The sequence below is a fragment of the Gopherus evgoodei genome, chromosome 19 (assembly GCF_007399415.2).
Source record: "Gopherus evgoodei ecotype Sinaloan lineage chromosome 19, rGopEvg1_v1.p, whole genome shotgun sequence".
NCBI lineage: Eukaryota > Metazoa > Chordata > Testudines > Testudinidae > Gopherus > Gopherus evgoodei.
Genome location: NC_044340.1, coordinates 14,025,539 through 14,050,975, shown reverse-complemented (window position 1 = coordinate 14,050,975; position 25,437 = coordinate 14,025,539). Strand labels below are relative to the sequence as shown.

The following is a 25,437-nucleotide window of genomic DNA, read 5'->3' as shown; positions in this document are numbered from 1 at the left end:
CAAACAAACTTGGTCACCTTTTTTAAGTGCCGGACTGCCATTTTGCCTCAACTTCCCAAATTTGAAAATTAAGCTCAATCCCTTCATCTATAGAGAGATACATTAAAATGTCTGTTTTTGTGCAAAGCTCACAATAAAACCATTACCTGGCACTGGCTTTTTTGAAATTACTGTTTTATGCAACTGAAAATTAGTCTCTTAACTTCGGCATGCAAAATGAAACCCTCCTAAAGCATCCTAGTTACCATTTAGTGATTGATACTCTGTCCTGCCATTCACTGCAAAATTCTCAGCAAAATGGTCTAATATCAAATTAGTAACAATAACAATTACAAATTCTACACTGGGATCGCTTTATCCATAAACAGGATGCAGCCACCTCTGCATTTCAGTATGGCTGTGGTTTAGCAGTATGCTTGACGGCACTGTGCAACATGATCCGGACAGGAAATTTGTAAATGAGCTCTCCTGCTTTGAATCATGCAATGCTTTTCTCTCTTCCAGCAACTCACAGCACACTATCATGCCCTAACGGTTATAAATGTAAAGATGAGGAAGCCTGTATCATGACAACAGAACGGTGTGATGGATTTCTGGACTGTTCAGATAGTAGTGACGAGAGAAACTGCACCGGTAAGTAAACGCACTATCACGGAAGTTCTCGCATTTTCCATAGCACAGACCATGTTATAATACAGACATTGTCTCACGGATGCCTGTCCTTCCTTCACAATCACATTGATCACCCCTCCTTTGTTCACAGTCGTATGGTCCATCTCCCCTCCTGCTCACAATCAGGCTACGTCTACACTACAGGATAAATTCGAATTAGCTTAAAACAATTTTATAAAACAGATATTATAAAGTCGATTGTGCGCGTCCACACTAGGCACATTAATTCGGTGGTGTGTGTCCATGGTCCAAGGCTAGCGTCGATTTCTGGACGGGTGCATTGTGGGTAGCTATTGTAAAATAATGAGGCCAATAACGTCGATTTGCGTCCACACTAACCCTAATCCGATATAGTAATATCGATTTTAGCGTTACTCCTCTTGTTTTGTAGGAGTACAGAAATCGATTTAAAGAGCCCTTTAAATCGATATAAAGAGCAGTGTAGTGTGGACGGGTGCTGCGTTAAATCGATTTAACGCTGTTAAAATCGGTTTAACAGCGTAGTGTAGACCAGGCCTCAGACTCCTCCCTTCCTGCTTTCACACACATAATGTCCTTCAATGCAGCTACAGCAATTGCAGACATAGGCAAATAGCATTAGTTGTTTAGCATCACAAATACAGGACTTCCCCTGATTAGCACAGCCAACAAGTGGGTGCATTTTTGCAAGCACCTGCCCCGTGTCCTGTTCTAAAAACATATCCCTGGGACCACAGGCACAGAGCTAAGCTCCCTCGCTCCCCCACTTGCAATTCCTCCCATGCCCTCCATCATTAGCCCTGGAGCCAGATGTGTTACACTTTGATTGGAAGCCCTGGTTCATTCTGGGTAGATAATAACAACATTGATCACTGTCTTTTCCCAGCTATGGGATTCAGCCATTTTCCCAGTAAACTGCTTGGGGTACAGAACATCAATCAGTTTGTAGCTCTTTAATTAAATATTGATTCTGAGAAGCGGCCCAGACTGGGGGCCAAGGAGCCCCTGAGACCCACAGCTGGGCTGGAATGCTGAAGTGAGGCGAGAAACCTTTGCTTTATCCTGCTAGAGTTGCTGCTGCTGGTGCCTCCCCCGTGAGCTGGCAGCCTCATTGGTATAGTTTTCTGCTGATTAGGAAAGTTCATCAGGAGCAGCTCAGAGCTCTCTGTTTAGTTTTCTTAATAAACTAGAAATAAAACCAGTGGGCTCAGTAGCGACCTGGGAGCGGAGCTGGGGTCCACAGCTCAGAGGCCTGGCAGCTGAGCAATGAGAAGGGGATACGGGACACAGAGCGGGACAAACTGCAAGTAAAGGGGAATAGGTGGCCCACAGATATAGGGGAGGGTTGTATTTGCAGGGGATCACATACAGGAGCAGTGAGTGGAGACTGTGGAACTACCAGACGGTGGGTAGCTATGATAACACTTCTCGGGCTTTCCAGCTAAGGATCTCAAAATAACTCACGAAAAGCAGGCGATTAAGCCTCATATGTTTCAGATGGAAAAGTGAAGCACAGAGAGGCAGGGCACTAGCTAGAATTAGAAACGATGTTTCCTGGTTGCAAGTCCCGTGTTGCAGCCGCTAGAGGGCGCTGCCTTCCACAGAACCCAACTGTAGAGCTGATTGGCAGCCAGGCTCACTCCGACATTGAGTCTCGCACACATTCTCCAACAAGGAGAAAGAAGCAGGTGACCTAAAGGAATAAATGACACTTTCTGAACATTGAGCACCAGCTATCCGTCTAGACGCTTACGCAGCCCTCAGAGCTGTATTATGCAAGTGTCCCACAAACATCAGTGAATGGATCCTCCCAACAGGCCCGTGTGGTAACGAAGCGCAATTTTCCTCTTTTTAACAAGTGGGAAACTGAGGCACAGAGCAACTAAATGACTGGCCCAAGGTCACAGAAGGAGACTGCAGCAAAGGGAGCTATAGAACCCAGCTCACCTGAGTCCCACTGTCTTGACCCCAAGACCAGCCTTCTTCACCAGCCTCTGTGTTCTAGACAGTATAAAGAAAAGTGTGCAGAACAAGTCCATGCCCCAGACAGTTCAAAAGCTTCAAAGAGATTCATGACCTGGAGGTGTTCCACGAGTACAGAAGTGACTCCCAAGATCAGACTGGTGAGAAGGGCCACTCCAGGACCATTAGTGCTTTTCTGAACTATTTCAGATGGTGCTTTTTCCATGGGCACTGATTATTTAAATGTATGCCTCAGTCTACAGCTATATGCGTGGATTGTGCCACATAACCCTTTACCTCTATTCTGTAAAGCACTGCTGTTATTTTCCTCTCTAAAATAATATTTTCTGTTATCTGCTTAGATGACACAATTGTGTACAAGGTCCAGAATCTCCAGTGGACGGCTGATTTCTCTGGTGATATCACTTTAACGTGGGCCCGACCTAAAAAAATGTCCTCAACATCTTGTGTGTATAATGTCTATTACAGGTAAATTGCATGAATCTTGATCATCTTTTTATTTAATGAAACATATGAGTAGAACTAAGTTCATTGTGACTACTTGTGTATAAAAGCAGGGGAGATAAAAAAATCTATGATTCTTTCATTTAAATCAGATTTTTTTAGATTTTGTTATTTAAATTATAAGTTATTTTTGTTTAAAATGAAATGCAAAATATGTTAAGGCCTAAATTTATTATAATTGCTTAATCTTTAAATACAATTTTATTACAAAATAAATATGATTAATCCATGAGCCTCTATCAAAACCTGAGTTAAAAGCTGCTTTTCTATACTAAGAAAATGAGGGGGAAACACCTAACTTTTGAGGTCAGGCTTTATAAATAAGCTCAGGCTAAGTAACACAGAAGACAATCTCATTTTCAAGAAGCTCTGGAGCGACTAGGTCCTTAAGGGCCAGTCACTTTCACTTAGGCATATATGAAAATTTTCCCAGGCTGACCTGAAATAATGTTTAATCAACTGACTGTCCAGCTAACCCCTGTGTTTAATAAATCACTTAGTTGTAAATGTGAAACATGTTTTGATAAGGGAAGTTTATGCATCCAAAATATGCAAGGTTGCTTTGTTTAATAAAAATATTTGTATATGCCATTGTGTGTATTTAGTTAAATTGCAGTTTCCATCCTCAACATAAGCAAAACGTATCAAGTAACTAAGCAATACATCTTTTACCATTTTCTAACATACTAACATGTACAGTAAAGAAGAATCTGAAAATATTAAGCTATATAATTGCTTAAATAAATGTATATATTTATAGTGTGGCCCCTGGATAGCAAAAAGCTGTACCAAATCTAATGTAAAGGCTCTATTTAGTTGTAAATCAACATGTTTTAACCGTTATATCAACCAATGAGAATGTACCTCTCTTTAGAAAATAAGTGATGTACAAATGGAAAAGTTGATTAAAACTGATTACTTAAATCACTTCGTTTTAAATCAGTCCACCCTGGTTTAAAGGTAGGCACTCTCTTAAGCACCTTGTAAAGTCAACTTAAAAATCTCATTTCTGTTTTACCCATTATTGTTATCAACAAGACTTGAAATGGCTTTAACTAAAAGAGATTACAGAAAAATTATTTGTCTCTCTGTTTTTCAGATTGTGCATTTGCCAGCATTTTCTAAATTCATAGTTTCTAAGGCCAGAAGAGACCATTGTGATAGTCTAGTGATATGTCCTGTATAACGCATCCCACAGAACTTCCCCAAAATAATTAGTGTGTGAACTAGATCATATCTGTTTTTTAAAAAGCCAGTTGTGACATAAAAAAACTGCTGGTAATGTAGAATCCACCATGACCCTTGAATATGACTAGCTTCAATTTCCAGCCATTTGTGTATAGTCAGTTTCCCCTTTTGTTTGTTTAGGCCAAGGGTCAGCAACCTTTGGCACGTAGCCCATCAGGGAAATCTGCTGACAGGCCTGGATGGTTTGTTTACCTGCAGCGTCTGCAAGTTCGGTCAATCCCACTGGCCACGGTTTGCCGCTCCAGGCCAATGGGGGCTGCAGGAAGCGACGGCTAGCACATTCCTTGGCCCGCTCCTTCCCACAGCCCTCGTTGGCCTGGAACGGTGAACCGCGGCCAGTCGGAGCCGCGATCGGCCGAACCTGAGGTCGCTGCAGGTAAACAAGCCGTCCAGGTCTGTCAGCAGATTTCAATGACTTTTAACTCATATTTTGAAGTGAACTAGCTTTAAGTTAATAGTGTCCCTTTAACAAATAAACAAATAAACAAACAAAAGCAGGCCTTTAAAGTGTCGTTAGATGATGAGTGCTCTTACAACACGCTAACACCTCTGGCTACAGAAATACCTCCTGAGTTCAATGGTTTTATTCTCTCCCACAGGATGGTTGGCGAAAGCATTTGGAAAATGTTAGAAACTCACAGCAGCAAAACAAACAGTGTCTTAAAAGTCCTCAAGCCAGATTGCACCTATCAGGTGAAAGTTCAGGTCCAGTGCCTCAGCAAAGCATACAACACCAATGACTTTATTACTCTGCGTACGCCGGAGGGATGTAAGTGGTCTTTGCATGTTCTGTTCTGAGTTCCTGGGTGTGTAACACTTCTGATCCGTCAAGTAGCCACAGCACTGTGCTTCCACATAAGAGAAGATGGAGGAGGGTTTTCTGAATAGCATCCCCCACCTTTTTGCAGAAGGCAAGACAACAGAGCCTCAGCTGTTGACTACTGGAGCCAGATTGCACCCTCTAGTTACAGCATCTCTAAGGGATGAATGACACACATTCAGAGCGTGGGTCCTCTCCTCGCAGATCTGCACACAGACGGCAGCCTCCCACATGTGGGTCTCCGACTTCCCACGAGCAATAAGTTGTTAGTCGCCCCTTCTGCTTGACCTTGCCAAGGGCACTCTGCTGGCTGAGGATCCATGGGAAGGGTGTGCTCTTACATTGGCCCCCCTGCGCCCACTGGCTCTGTGGTGTGACCAAGCTCCAGTAGGGAATAAACTGCTCACTAATATCTGGACACTTGTTCTTGGCTTTTTCCCCTTATGATTCTAATGAACAGACTCCCGTGGCCAGTCTGTCAGTAACTCCCTTGTTTCTTTGGTAGTACCCGATCCTCCCCTTCATCTTCAGCTGTCCCTAAAGAAAGAGCTGGAAGGCGTGGTGATCGCCCGCTGGGCTCCGCCCATTTCTGCCCATGGCCTGATCCGAGAGTACATCGTAAGTATTATTCTGCAACTTGTTCCGCAGTCAAGACCCAAAGCTAAATGGGAGCCTTGCATGCGCAGCAGAAGGAAGGATTCCTTCCTCACTGCAAAGGGTCTCAATGGTTTATGGCTCTGGGAGTTTGACCCTTCTGAACAAAACTATCTGCAGCGGTTCACTCATGGTGAAAGTCACATCTGTGCAAGGCTTGGGCACCACTGTAAGTTCCACAGGGGCCTATTTTATGCACTTAAGTGAGACCGAAGTGGCCAGAGGTGTGTTTCACCCCCAGTGCATACATATCATCTGCAGGAAGCTTCAGCACTACTCAAGGCCTTCACATGGCCTGTGTGAGCCTCTTTGCACAGAGGTCCCGATTCAGGAAAGCACTTAAGCACATGTTCAATTGTAAGCATTGATTGAATCTCATTTAAATCAATGGGATTTAAACATATGCTAAAATGTTTTCCTGAATTATTACGGTTAGTTATTACTTGTATTAGTGTAGCACCTAGGAGCCCTAGTCATCAACAAGAATCCTGCTGTGCTAGGCTCGGTACAAACACAGAGCAGAAAGAAGGTCCCTGCCCCACAGAGCTTACAATTTGTAATTGGAAATTAGAGTGAATGGCAGCTCAGTTAACTTTGATTGTGAGCGTGTTTTTCGACAATTACCTAGTCTCTCATCACGGAGAAAGTGAGTCCAAACAGGAGCAGAAGATACAGTGCAGTTATTGCAGAGATCATGTAAATATTTTTTCCAGGTCCATTACAATAACAAGGAAGATGAATAAATGAGTTGAGGGGCGGATGATGGAAAATTGAGTTTTATTGGGGAGCTCAGGCAAAATTGCCTCTATACATTACAGCCATTGAAATTCCAGTTCAGATTTAATGATGCAAGAAAGCCTGCATTTATTAGAGACGTATGGGAAGACAGTGATTGTCCCTCTTTCTATGGGGGTGGATTCCTTTTTCTTTCAGTTAGACTGTGATAAAAAATAATAATAATAAAAAAAAAAAAGAGTTAAAAAAACTTAGCAACTTTAAGATGCAACTGTCTTCTCCACAGAGAATAAATCCAACCTTTATACTTGTCAGAGCTGGTAAGAGGAAGCTTGTATTAGTTCTTTAGTAAAGTATCTTAAGGTTTTAAGTGCTTGATGTGGCCCCTGAATGAATAGCCTAGTTGATCACTGAGAGAGACCAGGTTCTGCCTTTGGATGCACAGGGTATAGTGGAGCAGAGGGGAATCTTTCATACAGCCAGGGGTCCCTATACTCTGCAGAAAGGGTCCCACATAGCAAATGCTATACAGACAGTCTCTCTCAATCTCTGGGTTTAGACAAGACAGGTGAAAAAAGTTGCATGATTTTGATTAGAAGTGTGCTATGTCCCACCCCAGATTTGAGCATTCTGAGGGCTTGAGTTCTGGCCCCTGTGTAGTTTTAATGTTCCATAGTACTTTAAAGTTAGCCACCTGTCCATCCCACATCCCACCCTTTTGTATTGTTGATTGTGACCCTGCCATCTCTTGTTTTCACCCCATAGGTGGAATACAGTAGAAGTGGTTCCAAGGAGTGGTCCTCACTTAGAGCCAGTAAGAACTATACCGAGGTTGAGAACTTGCAGGTCAACAAATTATACACACTAAGAGTGAGTATTTTAAAAGTCGGTGATTCTAGGTGTACTGCACAGATTCTCAAGTGGGTTTTCTTTTACTGGATGATGTGAGTACTGCACAGTTAATTGACAAACTAGCGCCACAGTAGCAAGTTAAGACATTGTATTGCGAGAAGTACATAGAAGGCCAGCACATTTGCTGACTCCTTCATTGTGTACTGACAAGAAAAGGCAAAACTTAAGGCTCAAATTCTGTCCTTAGATTTTCACCTCATCCAACAAACCCAGGTTGCAGTTTTAAAAGTCATCTACAGATGGCACAGTTCTGAAGTCACTTTGGTTGCACAGGATATAGGTCAGAGACAAATTTGGGTGTAATTGTATCATGGAGGAAAGAAACAAAACGGGTATCAGTCTTCAGATATGTTAAGGGCTGTTATAAAGAGGACTGTGATCAATTGTTTTCTGTCCACTGATGGTAGGACAGCAAGTAATGGGCTTAATGTGCAGCAAGGGAGATTTATGTTAGATATTAGAAAAAACTTTTTACTCTAAGGGTAATTAAACCGTGGAATAGGCTTCCATGGGAGGTGGTGGAATCCCCATCAACTGGATGTTTTTAAAAACAGGTTGGACACACACCGGTCAATGACGTTCTAGGTTTACTTGGTCCTGCCTCAGAGCTGGTGGCTAGGCTTGATGACATCTCAAGGTCCCTCCCAGCCCTATATTTCTGTATTTCTAGGTAAGGATGGGGCAGGAGAGATGCTAGGGAGGGCTAAAGGCTAGATTAAAATTAGATAGGATTTGAGCTTGACAGTCAAGCCTGCAAAAGCAAACACTGCAAAGAGTACATTCTTAATTTGCCAGTTTTCCACATGCTAAACTCTCATTGATATTAATGGCAATTCAGATAGCAGGGTACAACCTCTTGAAATCAAAGTTTTTCTTCTTGTTGTATAATCCCATGTGTGTGCAAGAAGCGGGTACCTTTTAATATATGCACTATCCCTTCTGTTGGGGCCAGAATTGCTGCCAGCGTGGATTTCATGGGAGTCGTGCTAGGTTATACTGGGCAGAATTATTCCAGCCCCCTTTACTTTACATGCTTTTTTTTGTAAAGATCTCGCCATATACTGTTATCTGCAATGTATCTCAATAGATTAATTAACTCTAAGCAGCTCTGCTTTATCTCTGTTCACAAGCCTGATATTACCAAGTAATTAAACAAGCTCTTGTGTTTTGTTTCAATGTCCATTTCTCATCCGTTCCACGTCACCAGTAACCCTTTTCTAAACTCATTCTCTGTTCTCATTATAAAATTTTAACTCACCTTCTAATTTGAAAAAGGTTGCTGCAGTAACTAGTCGAGGCGTAGGAAACTGGAGTGATTCCAAATCCATAACCACCATGAAAGGCAAAGGTAAACATTTTTCTGGGTTTCAGTTTAAATGGACTTGGACAACACTGAAAAAAACTTGAACATAAGCATTAGCATGAATAGTAGTTTTCTGTCTTTTCCTTAGTGATTTAATGCCTGTACTAAATTTGCCGTATTTTGTATAAACAGGAGCTATAGCATTTACACCTTAAAAAAAATAGTGACAAATTAAAAATCATAGCTCTAGACAACCAAATTCCATGCTCCCATTACTAATAAATCATTTGGTTATTTATACTGAAAGAACTTTAAAAATCTATTTCGTTGGTTTGGTTCTGTTGATTTTGCCTTCTGCATTTCATGTAGCTTGTAAACATAGGCTAGTCAGTTTCACTCAGGTTTCCATGCATTAGAACAAGATTACGGTGGTTAGATTGCAGAGTAATGTTTAAATACAACAAAAAACCCTGTTTCTGTGTCATATTTTTTAAATCATGAAATCATTTAAATGATCAGATTTTATATCAGCTTTTTTAAAATAAAACATACGTTTTCATCCCTAAGTTGCTGACAGTCTCCTTTTTTAAAATTCAGCATTAGCTAGTTAGATCTAAGTGCTCTCTCCCCATTGTAACGGAGACAGGGAACAGGAAACAATGCTACTGAAAATGCAGTATCCTTGGTAACACAAAGAGCAACCAGTAACTAATCGTTAGAACTAGTTGGGAAAACAGAGGAGGAATAAATTGCAACAAATTTCATCTGCATTTTTTTTCATCTGGATTTTTCAACCAGCTCTGTTTTCTATAACCTCATTCTCCTCTCTTTACCCATTACTCTAAAGTATTGGCTCCATCATGTCTTACCTTAATACATTTGGAAACAGAAGTCTATCTTTCCTTCCACAATTAAGCCTTTTTGTAGGCAGAGAGGATAGTTTGCCTATCATCTGCTGCGGGGAAGGGAGGCATATTTTACAACACCCAAGGGACACGATAGCAATCTAAACAGATAAGGTAGGGCAGCAGATGGGAAGATGATAAGACTGAACAGAGAGGTGTTTGCCATGCATCCTGCTTTTATTAAACTTTCCTTCAAGGGAAGGACCAAGGCCGTGGGGCCTCTTGGAAGAAATGTGTTACTGGTACTGTATCTTTCTCAATACAATACTGATTCTGCTTCATTGAAGTCAGCGGGAGTTGCGCCATTCACTTCAGGAGTTGCAAGACCAACTAATTGCTTGTTTGAATTCACAAGCAATAAATATCCTACATCCGATCCACTCTGTCTTCACCCTGTGGTTAGAAAGACAGGGAAGCATGAGGCTGTATTTTAGGATGGCCTGGTGTATAGGATCCCTTGCATTTAAGCAACCTCAGATTAAAACAGCAACTTCCCTTTAAGATGTACCTTTCCCGCGTCAGCACACTACTCCAACAGGTTGCTGTAGGAGCAGTGATGGATGCTAGAAAGATTCTAGCAACTTTTATAGGCAGGGAAACTCTTTGTTGGAAAAAACTTTCAGGATAGTTAGTAACTGAAAATCTGCATTTCTCCAGCCCCACAAAAATAGGATGGTGTTTTATGTTTTTTGTGTTTTCATGTCTGTTTTTTCCTTTTCCTTCAGCCATCCCACCGCCTACCATCCATATTGAGAGTTGCAAAGAAAATTCCATAAGTTTCACTCTGAAAGTGGACACTAATATTAAGGTAAAGTTTGAGCTTTCTGGCTAGAACCAGAGCACAGGGAGCGAGATCAGAGTCATAAATATTTAGCAGGTTGAACATTATATAACATGCCTACAACAACATTGCAAACATAAAAGAGAACGACAGTTCAAGTCTTGTTCAGCCAAAAAAAATCCTGTCCTAAAGCAAATCACTTGGTAGAAAACAAATCCACTGTCATTGAGGGTTTGGGGTTTTAAGAATTATTTAATACTTAATGTGTAAGCACCTTGTTTCAGTCTGGTATTTACCATGTAATGAAAGGGTTCCCAGCTCCCATACAAATGCTGAGGATGCTGGTAGAACTATGTATGCCTTGTAATTTAGAGAATTAATGATGTTCCTTTATGCTGTGAGCTAATACAGTTCATCTCATATGGGAAGGTAGGTCTACCTGAGGTAGGTTTTTCCTGGAGAGTTTCAGATGAGCCCTAGGGAGAGAGAGAAGTGGGGCTTTTTTTCTATCCTGTATAATCAGTTTTCACATAGAACACAACGAAAGCGCCTGCACTTATTGCATGGGCTGTAAATTGTATGAAAGATATTTGTGTGTTGGAATCCTAAATAACAACAAGTCAGCAAAGAAAATAGTCTCCCCTTGCCTTCACCACTGAAAATCAGAGGGAAACTGTTTTCCCAGCCTGCTAGAGTGAGATTTCCAGAGGGGGGAGGGGAGGAATTGTTCTGTTTTGGGATGGGAAAAAAAGTCAAAATATTAAAAAAATTAATGAATTGATAATCTGAAAAACCCATTTCAGATTGATCAATTGTTTTATTTCAGTATCAAGCTTTTGTTATTTTTTAACTTAGACGTATAAATTAACTAAAATTTTCAAATAAAGCTACTTTGAATCAAAAAGTGAATCAAAAACTTTTCATTTCAAAACTTTTTTTTTTTTTTTTTAATAGTTTTGATTTGGGAGATTCATCGAAACAGACGATTTCTTGCACACAGTTTTGGTTTCAGCAAATCAACATTTTCTGACCAAAATTCCGACCAGCTCTATTAAAAATACTCAGCCTTTTTTCCACAGTCTGCGTTCCCTGATGCTCTCCCCCCACATTACAGTGCCTCTGAACCTTAGGGGAGGAAAGATGGGGAATGGATTGAGACACCCAGGGGAGGGTAAATAAGCTCTACTTTTGACTACACCAGTATCCTTAGTTGTTATAGGAAATACAATATGAAGACTGAAAACTTTCATTCAGCAGCATATAAAAACAGCATAACAAAGAGCTCATCCATTCTGTGTGGTGTTGCTCCTTGACAGGTGAATCATTATATCGTGAACTTCTTCTGGACCTTCGATACCCACAGGCAAGAAAAAAGGACTTTGTTCCTAGATGGTGAAAAGTCTGCACAAACAGGTAAAACCTCTAGCTGGAGCTATCTTGCCTTTGGACACCCGATGAGCAGATTAGCACTGGGGGGTTCAGGGCTTGTCCTGCAACACGGGCTCAACTGAGCAGTCCTTCACTTAGGATGATTACTCATGTAAATAGGAATTACTCCTGTAAGCAAAGGATTTCAGGGCTAGGCTGCAAATCCTTGACCTCTGGGAAAACCCCAGGTAAATTGGGATGAAGCAACCAGCCTCAGAGCAACATTGGCACATGTAGCCCCTGCCCTTTTCCTTTACACGGGGTTATGGCCAGTGGGGCGGGGCGGTCGTGAACCCGCATCCTCATTCCTCCATGCACTGCTCTGCACGGCCACAGTGGGAACATGCACCCGTAGATGTGCAGAGTTCAGCACAGCCTCTGCTGCTGGCTCCATTCTCCCCCGCCAATACACAACTGAATCTTTCTGGGAAGTAGGCAGGATTATATATAAAGTGGAAACGAAAGAAAAAAAAGATCTGCAGAAAATGCCAGATGACGAGCCACAGTTTCAGACACTGGCTCCTGCTCCTGTGGACACAATTTTGTGAGCAAAGCAGGTGCAATTTTGCACCCCATGAGTATTTGCAGGTGTATTTTAAGCAACATAGATGTCTAAAACCTCAGATTGGCCAGATTGGGTTGAACATTTTACCTTCATATTAAGACTGCAGCTTAGAAATTTGTACCTTCTCAGCATTGGGTCAAAGCACCACTGAGGCTAATCCAATGTGTCCCTGCTAATCAGTTAAGGAGAAATCATTGCCATTTACTGTCATCCCAATAAAACAACTGTTTCTATTAAGTGACATGTTCCCAGGTGCAACTGTATTAAAAAATGACACCTAATGAATGAACGTACAAAACAAATGGCCAGGTGACTGTGTATTAGTGAGTAATATTTATTAAAGCATTCATCTACTGTCCAAGTGATTACTAATAATTCGCTTAACCAAATGGCTCAATGTTCTCTTCTTGTTCAGTGGGTAATTTGACAGCACACACGCCGTATGAAATTTCTGCATGGGCCAAGACTGCACTGGGTGACAGCCCTCTATCGTTTGCACATGTTGTGACCAGTGGTACGAGACCTGCGTCGCCAAGCCTCAAAGCCAAAGCCATCAATCAGACTGCTGTGGAGTGTAACTGGACTGGACCGAGGAACGTCGTAAGGCTCCATTCCTTTCTTACCCGTCATGACTTGTCTTCGGTTTAGCCTTGGAATCTCAGGCCATTTGGACAGAATTGTTTGATAGGCTTTTGTGAACAGCCAGGCCCATCCCCTAGGAAAACCATGGTGAACTTTGCACCATTTATAGTGATTTGCACCATGGACTCTGCAAAACGTATGTCTGAAAAATGATGCAAATCACATCAAGTATCCTCTTAGATTGCAAGCTCTTTGGAGCAAGGACTGTCTTTGTTTCAGATACTTGTACAGCGCCTAACAGGACAGGCCCTTGGCTCTCAATCAGTGATACTCAGACTGAGGCTTGTGAGCTGCAAGTGGCTCTTTAATGTGTCTCCTGCGGCTCTTTGCAGCACATGATATTAAAACACTGTGTGATTTAATTATTAATCAATCAATCAAAGTTATTAACCAATCAGGATGCTTTTTTCTATGTTATTAACCAATTGTAATTGATAAAAATTAATAATACTTGGTCAGTCATTTTGCTGTGAGAATAATATATATATTTAGATTATATAAAAAATAAAAGCTAAATATTTTCCCTTTCGCACTATTTAAATATGAATATCTAGTACTATAGTATATATATCTAGTACTATAGGAAATGAAACAGCAAATTCATGCAACGGTGGCTCTTATGGGTAATGTTGATCACTAATTTGGCTCTGGAACCACTGATGTCTGAGTATCACTGCCCTACTGGCCGTGATTAAGTTCACCGTACTATCATATGGAATCTTGAATATGATTAGTTAAAGTGGATGTGTTTTTTGTAATGCTACATGGACATCCTTGCTAGATACCAGAGGCAGAACAGCGCATAGCAGTTAAGACAGGGAGTGAAGAAGGCAGCACCCAGCTAGGGCATTTAGGCAGACTGTGGTTGTCCATGCTGTAACTTGGACAACTGCAATATACACATTTAACTCCCTCTGATGTATCAAAGGTTTCACGGGATCTTTCATGACCCTAGCTGGTCTGGACCAAAGTTTTTTGTCTCCTCAAAAGCACAGGAACACCTTCACCCCAAAATAAAATACCATGCTGTGACAATGGGACATTATAGATTCAAAGGGAGGGAGGCTGTGCCACATGCTAAATTTCCAGCACCTCTTTGATCCTAGACAGTAATACATGACCCTAGATTTAATCACAGTCTGGGTCATTTGGTAGGTTATATCCCCCACAGCTGCGGAGCAGAGCTGCTGAGTATCCTCTTCTTTGTTCTTCTCTACAGGTCTATGGTGTTTTCTATGCCACATCGTTCCTGGAACTATATAGAAACCCTTATAACACCACCACTGCTTTACACAACATCACTGTGATCGTGAACAGGGATGAGCAGTACCTGTTTCTGGTAGGATGCTTTTCTGTTCACTCTTCGCACACATACAGCCTGGACTAACATTTGCTACTGAAATCTTAAGCCATGATATTAACCAGCATGCTGCCACTTTAAGGTCCGTGTGATGTCTCCATACCAAGGACCACCTTCCGACTACATCGTGGTGAAGATGATACCGGACAATAGACTTCCCCCTCGGCATCTGCATTCTGTGCTCACCAGAAAGACATTTGCGGTCATCAAGTGGGAGTCGCCCTACGATTTGCCTGACCAGGATATGGTAATACCTTTGCGCACATGACTTACACTGATGGAAAGGGATACTCAACTCTGTAAAGTGCTTTCGGATCTATTTGGGAGATATCCACTCTAACTGCAAGATCAGTGTTCTCCTAATGGAGAGCATTCCGCATCTTAGTGGTCCTGATTCTGATCTCACTTGCTCTGGGGTACCTCAGGACTAACTCCACTGAAGTCAATGCATTTGAAAAGGGGCATTCAGATCAGAATCAGACCCTGGGCCATTGGCCTGCTGGGTCAGTGATGTCACGTCCCTGTGCCTCAGTTTCCCTATCTGTAAAATGGGGACAGTGATGCTCACATCGTTTGTAAAGCTCTTTGAGATAATGCTGATCTGATGATGAAAAGCGGTATGAAAGAGCTGAGATGCTGCTATCGTATATCTTACAATACAAGCGCTATAAATCCTCCTTGTAAAACTGGTATCTTAAATTGAATGTAAACATTGCAAAAAAGATGATATTTTACATTGAACTACAACACAAAGTGCAGACATGAAAAAAAGAAAAATTATCTTATTCCCCAGCTGCTAGATTTAGTGGGTCAGTAAATAGCTTTCTGGGGTGTTGGTCCATCTGCTGCTAATAATGCATTGTAAGAAGTTTGAAATCCCACTTGGCTTCACAATTTTCCAACACATAGAAGACTTTGTTAAATTTGGTTCTTGTCCCGAGTCTCGTGTGCTAACTGGCATTTTATATCACCAGCCCCTAGATGGGAAGTAGGAGCTTCTGTCATTCACTGTGTGTCATTTTCCTCCCTGCAGCTGTATGCTGTCGCAGTAAAAGATTTAATTAAAAAAACAGATAAAATCTACAAGGTGAAAACTCGTAACAGCACAGTGGAATACACCATTAAAAAGCTGGAGCCGGGAGGAAAATACCATATAATTGTTCAACTTGGAAACATGAGCAAAGAATCCAGTATGAAAATTACCACAGGTAAGGAAAGAGTATTAACATTGGATAGTGTGGCAGGTTTAGCATGCTTGTCAACTAGGGGAACCTAACACCTTTCACCAAAACACCCAATACTGCCCATAGTTGGAGGCAGGATATAGGGCTAAATGGACCGCTGATCTAATCTGGCATGAGACTCCTGTGTTCCTATGTCATCCAGTCCATCTTCCATACTTGAGGCCTGATCCTGAGAGATACTGAGCCTCTGCAACTCCCAGGGAAAGCAATAAAGAGCCTTTTAATAGAGGGCAGTCAGTAAAAGAGGCAGGCAGGGGAATTTTTCACCTGCTTAAAATGGAGGAATTAAAAATGTCCTTTTTGTCAGAGTGAGGAAACAGAATATCTCCTAGGTATCCTCTCCTCCCATTGATACTAGTTACAAAGCTCTCGTTGATTTCAATGGTGCAGGTCCTGTGTGTCATGTCAGTGTATACAGAATACAGTGCTGAATATATATATATATATAAATTCTCAGTGGTGAGCTTGTTTATTCCAGTTTCTAAAAATAGAGACATGATTGATAAGTAATGTGTTTGCCCATTTTCCCCATTTGCAGTTTCACTCTCTGCACCAGATGCCTTAAAAATTATAACGGAAAATGATCATATTCTGCTTTTTTGGAAGAGTTTAGCCTTGAAAGAAAGTTATTTTAATGAAAGCCGGGTAAGTCCAAAAGTTTGCTTTGGTTTTTATTTTATTTATTTATTTTTAACTAAGAAGCTGGTTTGGTTAGAGGTGAAATGAAAGATGTTTTACAGAATGGTTTGAGACCACAATACACTGACGTGCGTGTCTGTGTATGTATGTGCATTTCCGTCTGTGTGCGGATAGATAGATAGGTATCGCCCTTATTTCCCAGCATGCTTTGCTCCACACTAGCACTACCATACAGCTGTTCAGTAAACTTCTTACCCAACCTGCCTTTGTCTCCTGTTGTTGGAGGTGAAAGACCTAGAACCACCAGGAACCAGGATAAACTGAAGGGAGAGGCAAGTTCTTAGCCCACCCTCCCTGCTTATGGACACCACCCTCAGGGCTCAGAGCTAGAGTCAATATTCTGGTGTTTTTAATAAACTCCAGATTGCTTCTCTGCCAGTTCTTCCCCCTCGCTGACCCAGATCCCCATCCTACAGGTATTGTTCAAGGAAAACCTGGAATGGAGTTACATTGGCCTAGGAGGGGTGTCTTCATAAAATCATTAAAAGGGCAGTACATCCTATTCCACAAAGTTTTCCTGATATTCCTCCTGCGTGCAGGTAGCTTTGTTTATTCATTAATGATATGAGACCCATTCCACTGGCTTTTGAGGACATCACCCTCCTCCTGAAAATGTCTACTACATAGGGCAATCAAATTGTTGAAGGGAATGGGAGTAGGACACAGAGCCTTTCACTTGTAGGTCACCACAACAGTAGTGCTTGAAAAGTGTTATCTAAAGACTGATAGAAGATCTATGGGGAGTGAATTACTGATGCTCTCAATTCAGTTCCTAGTGGATGGGGGTCCATGTCACAAAAGCATCATTCCCTCTTTGGCAATTTCAGGGAGATGCTAAGCACTGAGTAATCCATGGAGGCTGAACTCTCTTAGCTCCAGATTAGTCTCTCCGGGTCAGGGTTGAAGCTTATTGACAGGGTTTCCTGAAGGAAGCTTGCACTATTGCTGTCAGTGGGGTATCAACAGGGCTAAACACGCTAGCAAAAAGAAGTTTAAAAGGGTGTCAGAAGTAGCCAACGCTGAACGGCAGGGCTCATTCAGCTGAAGAACTGAGTGACGTGGGTTTTATTCTCTGCGTTTTTTTCCACCCCCGTACATCAGGGTTACGAGATACACATGTTTGACAGCACGATGAATATCACAGCTTATCTTGGGAACACCACAGAGAACTTCTTCAAAATTTCCAACCTGAAGATAGGCCACAATTATTCATTCACAGTTCAGGCCCGATGTCTTTATAGCGGACAGATGTGTGGGGAGCCTGCTACTCTTCTGTACGATGAACTAGGAACGGGTATGTTTTCATTCATTGTGTTTCTTCCTTCATCCAGACAAGATCAAAGCCTAACCTTTAAATACAAAAACAAAAGCTGTTTTGGTGGGTTTTTTACTGTGTGTTCGTCAGGCCCAGGACTTAATGAAATATCATATTGTTAATAAAATCTACAGTTGTGTTCTGCTACAGGGCATCTAGAGGAGATCACTGCAGTTAGCAGGATTTAAATGTTACTGTGATTTTACACCATGCAGATTCATTATTCCACTGGCAGATCTTCGGGAAACTGAATACATTGCAGTTACCTGAACACTGTAAAGCAGCAGTTGCAAATGGCAGGTTTTTTCCCCACTCATAGGTGAAGATGCCTCTGTGTCTAAAACTGGTAAATCCACCGATGTAGCTGCCATCGTGGTCCCGATATTATTCCTATTGCTTCTGACCATGGGAATAGGGTTTGTTGTATTATACACGAGACACAGAAGACTGCAGAATAGCTTCACTGCCTTTGCAAATAGCCACTACAGCTCCCGCCTTGGGTCAGCCATATTCTCTTCTGGTGACGATTTAGGTAAGTAGTGCTATTCCATGTCTTGAAATTTTGTGAGAGGTTTGTGGATCTGGATCCACAGAAGCTCTCCTGACGCAGTGACCTGTGTGGTTGAAATTACTGCAGTTCCTGATCACATTTCAGTTTCAGGGAGCAGCCTCCAAGCGCCGCACAATTTTATGTGGCCGAAGCAGCATTATTTGCAGCTCCTGTCCCATCTACCCTTGGCTCTAGGCTCAACCTCCCTCACAGACCTCTAGAAGAGTGTAATCTGTACAGCATGCGAGCAACCCCACTGACTGTGCCCTCTCAGCCATGCACAAACGTGGCAAGTCACGTGCACAGCGCTGACCAAGAAGGATGTACAGAGCATGGACAGATGCATTCTCTTTCTCCCTTCTTATCTACCATCTCTTGGCATTTTCAGTACATGAGAGCACAGGTTCAACTCCTAACAGGGCCAGCTCAGCCACTTCATCCTTCCGAGTCAGATAAATTGAGAATTGCATGCAGCTTACTGTGGTGGGGTTTCCACCCTGTGCCCATTGGAGACAAGATTCCCATGCACTTCAAAGGTTTAAGACCTCTGGAACAAACTCTCTGCTAGCATAATTCCACTGAACTCAGTTGAAGCCAGCGGAGAATCTAGTCCCATGTTTGTACTGAGAGGACACTACAGATCCCATAGAACACTCACTGTAAGAATCTGAGTTTACTTTAGTGTCCTCAGCCAAAATTGTCCCAGTTCCACCTTCACCCCCGAGATGGATGTATATTCAGTGGCAAATAAATTCCTGTGTGTGTATATATCAGGCTGTATCCAACTCCTGTAGAACTTCCATTGACTTAAATGGGAGCAGAACAGGCACCTAACTTCTATTTTGGGTTCTGGAGGGGCGCTTTGGGATGACTCTCTGTGGATTTGTTCTTGTTCTAGTTGAAGTCTGTTGGTAGGGTTTGATCCCATGTGGTGGATCAGGTTCTACATAAATATAAGCAGCTTTTTATTATTGTTACTCCAAGGTCTCCTATCAATGCATAACTGCTGTGTTTGAACCGAAATCTACAACATGAAGCAAATTGTCCTCTGCCACTTAAGTTAGGGATGGGAAATTGGCTCAAATGGTCAAGCGCTTGCTTAGCCTGCCCCGCTACATTTTTTCTGGGTTATGCAGGAGGTCAGACGAGATGATATAATGGTCCCTTCTGGTCTTAGAATGCATGGAACTACTGTAGCTATGTGACAGAGTGTTCTGTTTACTTTCCAGGAGAGGACGACGACGAAGCCCCTATGATAACTGGATTCTCAGATGATGTTCCCATGGTCATCGCATGAAGCGCATTTCTGACTGTAAACCAAATGGTGTAAATATTTTATTTGATAAAAATAGTTGATGGTTTATTTTAAAAATGCACTTTGAGTTGCAATACATTATTTTTATATGGGCCAAAAAATAATTAAAAAAATACACTTTGTAGTAATCAACTGTGAACTGCAGACCCAGGTTGATTTAGAATTGAATTGCTTTGTTTTAACATTAATTTAGTCTTACAAGGCTGTGCTTGCTGGGCATGCTTTTAAGTCTGTGAGATGTTTTCTGTTGACTAAATTGGCTACTCTTTTTATTTTTCTAAGACAATAAGAAATTTATTTTAAAAAATTCAGGAGATTATATATATATATATATAGAGAGAGAGAGAGAGAGAGAGAGAGAGAGGGAGACAAGTAATATAGTCCCTGAAGGTTTTACATTTACGTTAAAAAAAATCCTTTGGACTTTGTTTTATATGAAAGTATTTTTGTTGTGTTAATTTATTGGGAAATATGCTTTAGATCAGATTTTCAGAGTCGTAAGACATTGTACACGTTGTATAGAATGTGCGCCACTTTATCTTGCCCGGCAGTAGATTTTTGGTATCACAATCACTGTTACTACAATAATAATAAAAAAAAATGGTTAATTTTAATTCCCTCCATTATTAAAAAACTGGGTCAAAATTTTAAAACGTTAGGGCCCAATTCAGCAAAGCACTTCAGCCATTTCTTACCCTTAAGCATGTACTTAAATCCCATTGCTTTCATTGGGACTTATGCTTCAGTGCTTTCCTGAATCAGACCTGCCGGCCTAAAGTGAGATCTACTTGAAGACTTAAAATGTAAGCGGCCTGATTTTCAGAAAGGGGACCCACAGCTCCCACTGGCTTCAGAGACAGAGTCAATCAGGCCACTTTTTGATCCTGAGTCAGTCAAAGTACTTAGGTATGTGCCTACCAATATTCACGTAAATATTCTCCATGGAAGTCACCACTAATGTATATAGAGTTACGCACATACTTAAGTACATTGCTGAGTTAGTGTTTAATTTAGGTGATTAAGGTCCAGATTGTGCAAATTCTTGTGCACATGGGTAACTTTACACATGTTAGTACCACTGACTTCCAGAGTGCTGGTCCCATGAGTGAAGTTACTTGTGTGTAACTGGTTTGAGATCTGGCCCTTAACATGGATTTAGATGATTAACCCTAAGCCCCAAAATTTTCAGTTCTGGTCCTTACTTTCTGCCTAACAGAACTACAGTCCATGTAGTTCTGTGCATCACCAGCATTGTCCTAAATGCTTTAGGGTTACATACAGTAGTGGATTTGCTAACCTTGCCCTTCGTTTGCAGCCTGATCCTTTAGTTACATATGTTATTGACAAAAATTGGAAACTAACAGGAAAAGTGACCACTAACTGTCTTTAAAAACACATTTCAATACATGCTGTCAAATGCAATTAGACAAACATGTTTCCTCTACTGAACTTCTTTAAGATGCTAATACATTGATGGGCAGCTGGGGTGGAGGGTGGGGACATGCTAGCTAAAACTAGAGAAAGTGCTTTGATTGCAGGGTTTCCACAGTTTTATGAAGCTATATTTATCTGAAAATCTGAATTCATTGGGGTTACAAAACGATACTATATTCCTTCATTGCTGTTTCCTAAAAGTAGCTGTGGTTTTAACTTCAACTTCAGAAGCAACATATATATTCAGACCACTATCTGTTATGCACTTACTGTAGACACACCATTGGCTACCAAGCTAAACGTTAGCAGTTAAAAACATCTGGTACCATTGTCTAGCTTCTTTGTGACAGTAAAGTTTGAATCCCACCACACTGAGTCAAAACTACTTGCCAGCCAGAGAGCAAACGATGTAAGTGAGTGTTCACGGATCACATCTATATATACTTGGTATATGCAAAGCCTATCAGCTCTACACCAGTAAAATATAATGTGTCATCTTGTTATGATATAAATATTTTATTTTAACCAAAAGTATCTTTGTTGTGTAACTTGAAAATATAATTGCAGTCTTCCTATCGATAGAGTCAGAACAGAAGGGTCAACTATGTTTAGATAAACAAGTGGTTCATTTAATTTCAAATAAGAAAATGTATGAACAGTAGAAGTTCTGTATGGTTCAATACACTAAAGAAATACTAAATATATTTTCAGCTACTGACAGAGTGTCATTCTCAAGTGACAAATTGGTTCTTTTTCTTATCTTTTTTTCTGGGGAACCAGAATTGAATGGGATTTTGTGGACACCGCTTCTTTATTTTAAGCTTGTAGAGTTGTGACTTGCTTTTCTTACATAGTTTGAGGGCCAGATGCTATTCTGAGATACAACTTTTGAGTAACTCCAGCAAATTGTGGCGTAAATGAAATCACTCCTGATTTATACTAGGGTACCCAAGATCAAAAATCTGACCCTGAGTGACAAATTCCTAGATTTATTGAAAGATTCCAGTACTTGAAAAGTGGGGAAATGGCCAAAAGAAAGAAAGAGACCCCAGGGATGTGGTTATTATTTCTTATTCAACAGATATTTCTGCACAATCACTAAAAAAATTAGCATAACGGTATCTCAAAAGGGGTGAGTGTGTGTCTATAGAACACTGACGTTGGTCAAATCCTGTATCCTTTACTCATCTAAGCAGTCCCATTGACTTCAGTAGAACTACTCACTTGAGTAAGGCAAGCAGAATTTGGCCTATTGTCTTTTGTTCCTATATAGGGAAACACACACTAAGGACCAACTCCAATAACTAACCTCATGGCCACTTTAAATACGCTATGACGATTCCTCAGTCTGATGTTCTCAAACTTTTGAAGTTAAAGACCTACTTCAGCTTGGGTAACTGATCATTTCTGGTCACTTAGTCCGGTTTCACTGCATTCACTTCTCAGCTGTACAAAACATAGACTGTTTCCAGTTTGAAACATTTTGTTGCAAATGAAAAATACTCCTGGTTAACAGTGCCTCAGTTAATGCAATGTGTGTGGCATGAAGTTCAGGGCATTGGGTCTGCACATTTGCTTAAGCATTGCTTTTGCTCGCTGAAGGGTTTAAATGGCACTTAAGCAGGTCATACACCTTGTGCGAGCTCTCCTGGGGGTGAATTTCACCTTGTGTGAATAGTGCTGTAATGGAGAAATATCCTCAATCCTCAGAACTTTCCCTTACAGCAAAAATAACCACTGTGCTGTTGGCAAAGCAGCCTTACAGGGCTAGTGTATTTTATATAAATAGAAAATAAGTTCTGGGGAGCATGAGCAAGATCGATGCAGTTATGGGTAAATTGTATATTTTTTATGAACTTTTGAAGCACAGAATCTTGTTCACAGATATGGGCGGGGGTTGTTGTAAATATGGTACACATAATACAGATCCAGATTTTGTTCTTGTTTTGTTTCAGTAGCTTTATGAAATGTGAAGCGAATTGTTACCCTAAATGTTGAGAGGTGACTGGGCTTTTCCTTACTGTAACAAAACAAAACTATTTAATACTTCAGCTAAAAGGCTGTCAGTTGTACGCTGATTATGGTGACTTCTAGTTATTTAACCCTGATTGAACATTTGAGTCTGTTTTATTGTTCACAACACACGTTAGAAGCAAGCTGGCACTCTTAAGTCCATTTGAACTAAAGACAACAACTTTTAACCGTGTTGGCCCTTTGGTTTTTTATATTATATGGTGAAATATACATGGAGACACCATTTCCTAAACTTCAGAGGGGTAACCGTATTAGTCTGAATCCACAAAAACAACAAGGAGTCTGGTGGCACCTTAAAGACTAACAGGTTTATTTGGGCATAAGCTTTCGTAGGTAAAAAACACTTCTTCAGATGCACGGAGTGAAAATTTCCTTATTTTGAAATCTGAGGGCCCCTTCAGGAAAATGAAACCAAGTCCAGTGTTTCCCTTCACCGTGAACAAATTACTTCAGTTCCCTGTATAGCAAAAGTCTCATTCATAAAATGGTGATCTGCACTCAGCTGTCTACTGAAAATACTACACTGATTTCATACGTAGCACCTCCACTAACTGCAGTATACATTCTGCATGTAGAACTGGCACATGAAGAGATTTCGATCTCGCAGTCATATATATTATATATGTAGGATCATGAAAATCCTGATTACCAAAACTCATATATACTCTTCTTGGCTTTCTAGCAGAATGGTACTACCGGTTAATGGAATTTTCACCAGACTGAATCCAGCACGAATCAGTATTTGGTAAATGAGTTGGAAGATCTCTGTCCATTTCTCGGTAGACAGGTAGCCACAACATTAAAACCTATCCACAACACAGCACTAGTTAGTAAAACTGTTTCCAGACTCAGAATCTAAAACTACATGGCCAGGAGTCACGGAGACTGAACTTTCTTCTCAGACCTAGAGAGGTTTCTCTAGGACTTGTGTGAAGTAACATTCATGAGGCAGGCATACCTTGCTCCACCACTGATCACGCTCTGTGGACAAAGGGGCTTCAGTCTCTAGGATGCTAAACATTCTCCCAAAACAGTACAGCCTTGTGCCCACATATGCACACAGAAAGAATCAGCATGTTTTTATCTATTTACAGGGACCTCAAAAGGTTTAATGAAAGATGTAGCTGATTTGTCAGTACAACTTTAGAAACTGTATTCAAGAAAGACAAGAATAATATTTTCCTACACAAATTCCACATCTCTTTCAAATGGACTTCAGAATGTGACTGGCATAATTGAATTAGTAACCTTGGACCAGAGAGCTTCTTCACGTCTAGAGCCAACTTCAAGGGGTTTTTATATATATATAACCAGTGATCATTCTAAACTTTCAGCACCCAGTATAGGCAATCTGTCTCATCCATTCTCATCAGCATTAGCTTCACCTCTGTAAGCTCTTAAAGTGATGTTTAGACATTTATCATTTCAATTGCTTTTCTATTGTTTTTTCAGTCATCTGATTTCTGCTGCAGATTTTAGTATCTTATTGCACAGTTTTGAAGGATTTTTGTGTCTTTCAATGTCAAACTTTTTTCACTGAATAAATAAAAATTGAGTCAAGAAAACGAATGTTAAAAAAATCTGTTCTACACATGTCTTGAGTTATTTTTTGGAGTACAATAAAAATGTGTTTGATGCTATTTCTGAACACTTTTTAAATTTTTTTTTACACTTTAAAGGATGCATTTTGTAAACAGGAGTTGTCAATGACAGAGTCTGAAATTGACACACTGTGGCATGCCAGCTATTCTCACTTAAGTGATCCCTGCTCTCATGGTTTTAATCACAAGGCTCATGGTATTTGTTTTCCTTAAAGTCTCAATTCCTGAAGTCATATGATTATATAAGATTCTCAGCTTTCCTTTAAAAAATAAGTTTCTAGCCCTTGTGGTTACAGAGATATGTTTGTAAACATGGCCTCTAAAGAACATCATACATTAATTTCTCAAAAACTCATGATTTTCAAGGCAATGTCAAGATTTTTGGGAAATCTGACCTATGGTTTTTGAACTCTTGAGGTTGACGACGCTGCTTTGGGGCTTAAAATACAGTGAACAGCACTGAATCTCACCCATAATGAGCTGTGATACAGTAGTATGTGCACATTCGTGTGATGCATGTACCCCATTGTGCCAAGCACAGTATAAAAAGAGAAGATGTGTTTCTGCCCCAAGGAGCTTAAGCCACTGGCTTTCTCCTTTCCCCACCCCCCCACAAGGCCACTGCACCCTAATATCTGAAAAAATGGAGAGGGTGAGCATCTATAGCAGGAGGACATGAGAAGGTGAAACAGTACATGCATAAGAGCAGAAAATCTCATAGCTGAAGACCTACATGTTTGTTTAACTTCCTGAC

General features: G+C 40.9%; 1 protein-coding gene across 6 annotated transcripts in view; it reads left to right on the top strand.

The window, feature by feature from the left end:
• The window catches only part of SORL1 (sortilin related receptor 1), a 98,057-nt gene extending 73,335 nt beyond the window's left edge, over nt 1-24,722 (top strand). For 4 of the 6 annotated variants that reach the window (XM_030538111.1, XM_030538109.1, XM_030538112.1 and 1 more), the window contains exons 33-48: nt 505-633; nt 2,976-3,102; nt 4,986-5,155; nt 5,712-5,824; nt 7,361-7,465; nt 8,783-8,855; nt 10,441-10,523; nt 11,813-11,909; nt 12,905-13,089; nt 14,351-14,470; nt 14,574-14,738; nt 15,525-15,699; nt 16,274-16,380; nt 17,536-17,728; nt 18,069-18,281; nt 19,529-24,722. In XM_030538111.1, the coding sequence (XP_030393971.1) occupies nt 505-633; nt 2,976-3,102; nt 4,986-5,155; nt 5,712-5,824; nt 7,361-7,465; nt 8,783-8,855; nt 10,441-10,523; nt 11,813-11,909; nt 12,905-13,089; nt 14,351-14,470; nt 14,574-14,738; nt 15,525-15,699; nt 16,274-16,380; nt 17,536-17,728; nt 18,069-18,281; nt 19,529-19,596 (2,123 nt within the window). In that variant the 3' untranslated portion in view covers nt 19,597-24,722. The other 2 variants (XM_030538110.1, XM_030538114.1) reach the window with 2 other exon arrangements.
• Nucleotides 24,723-25,437: the final 715 nt, after the last annotated feature.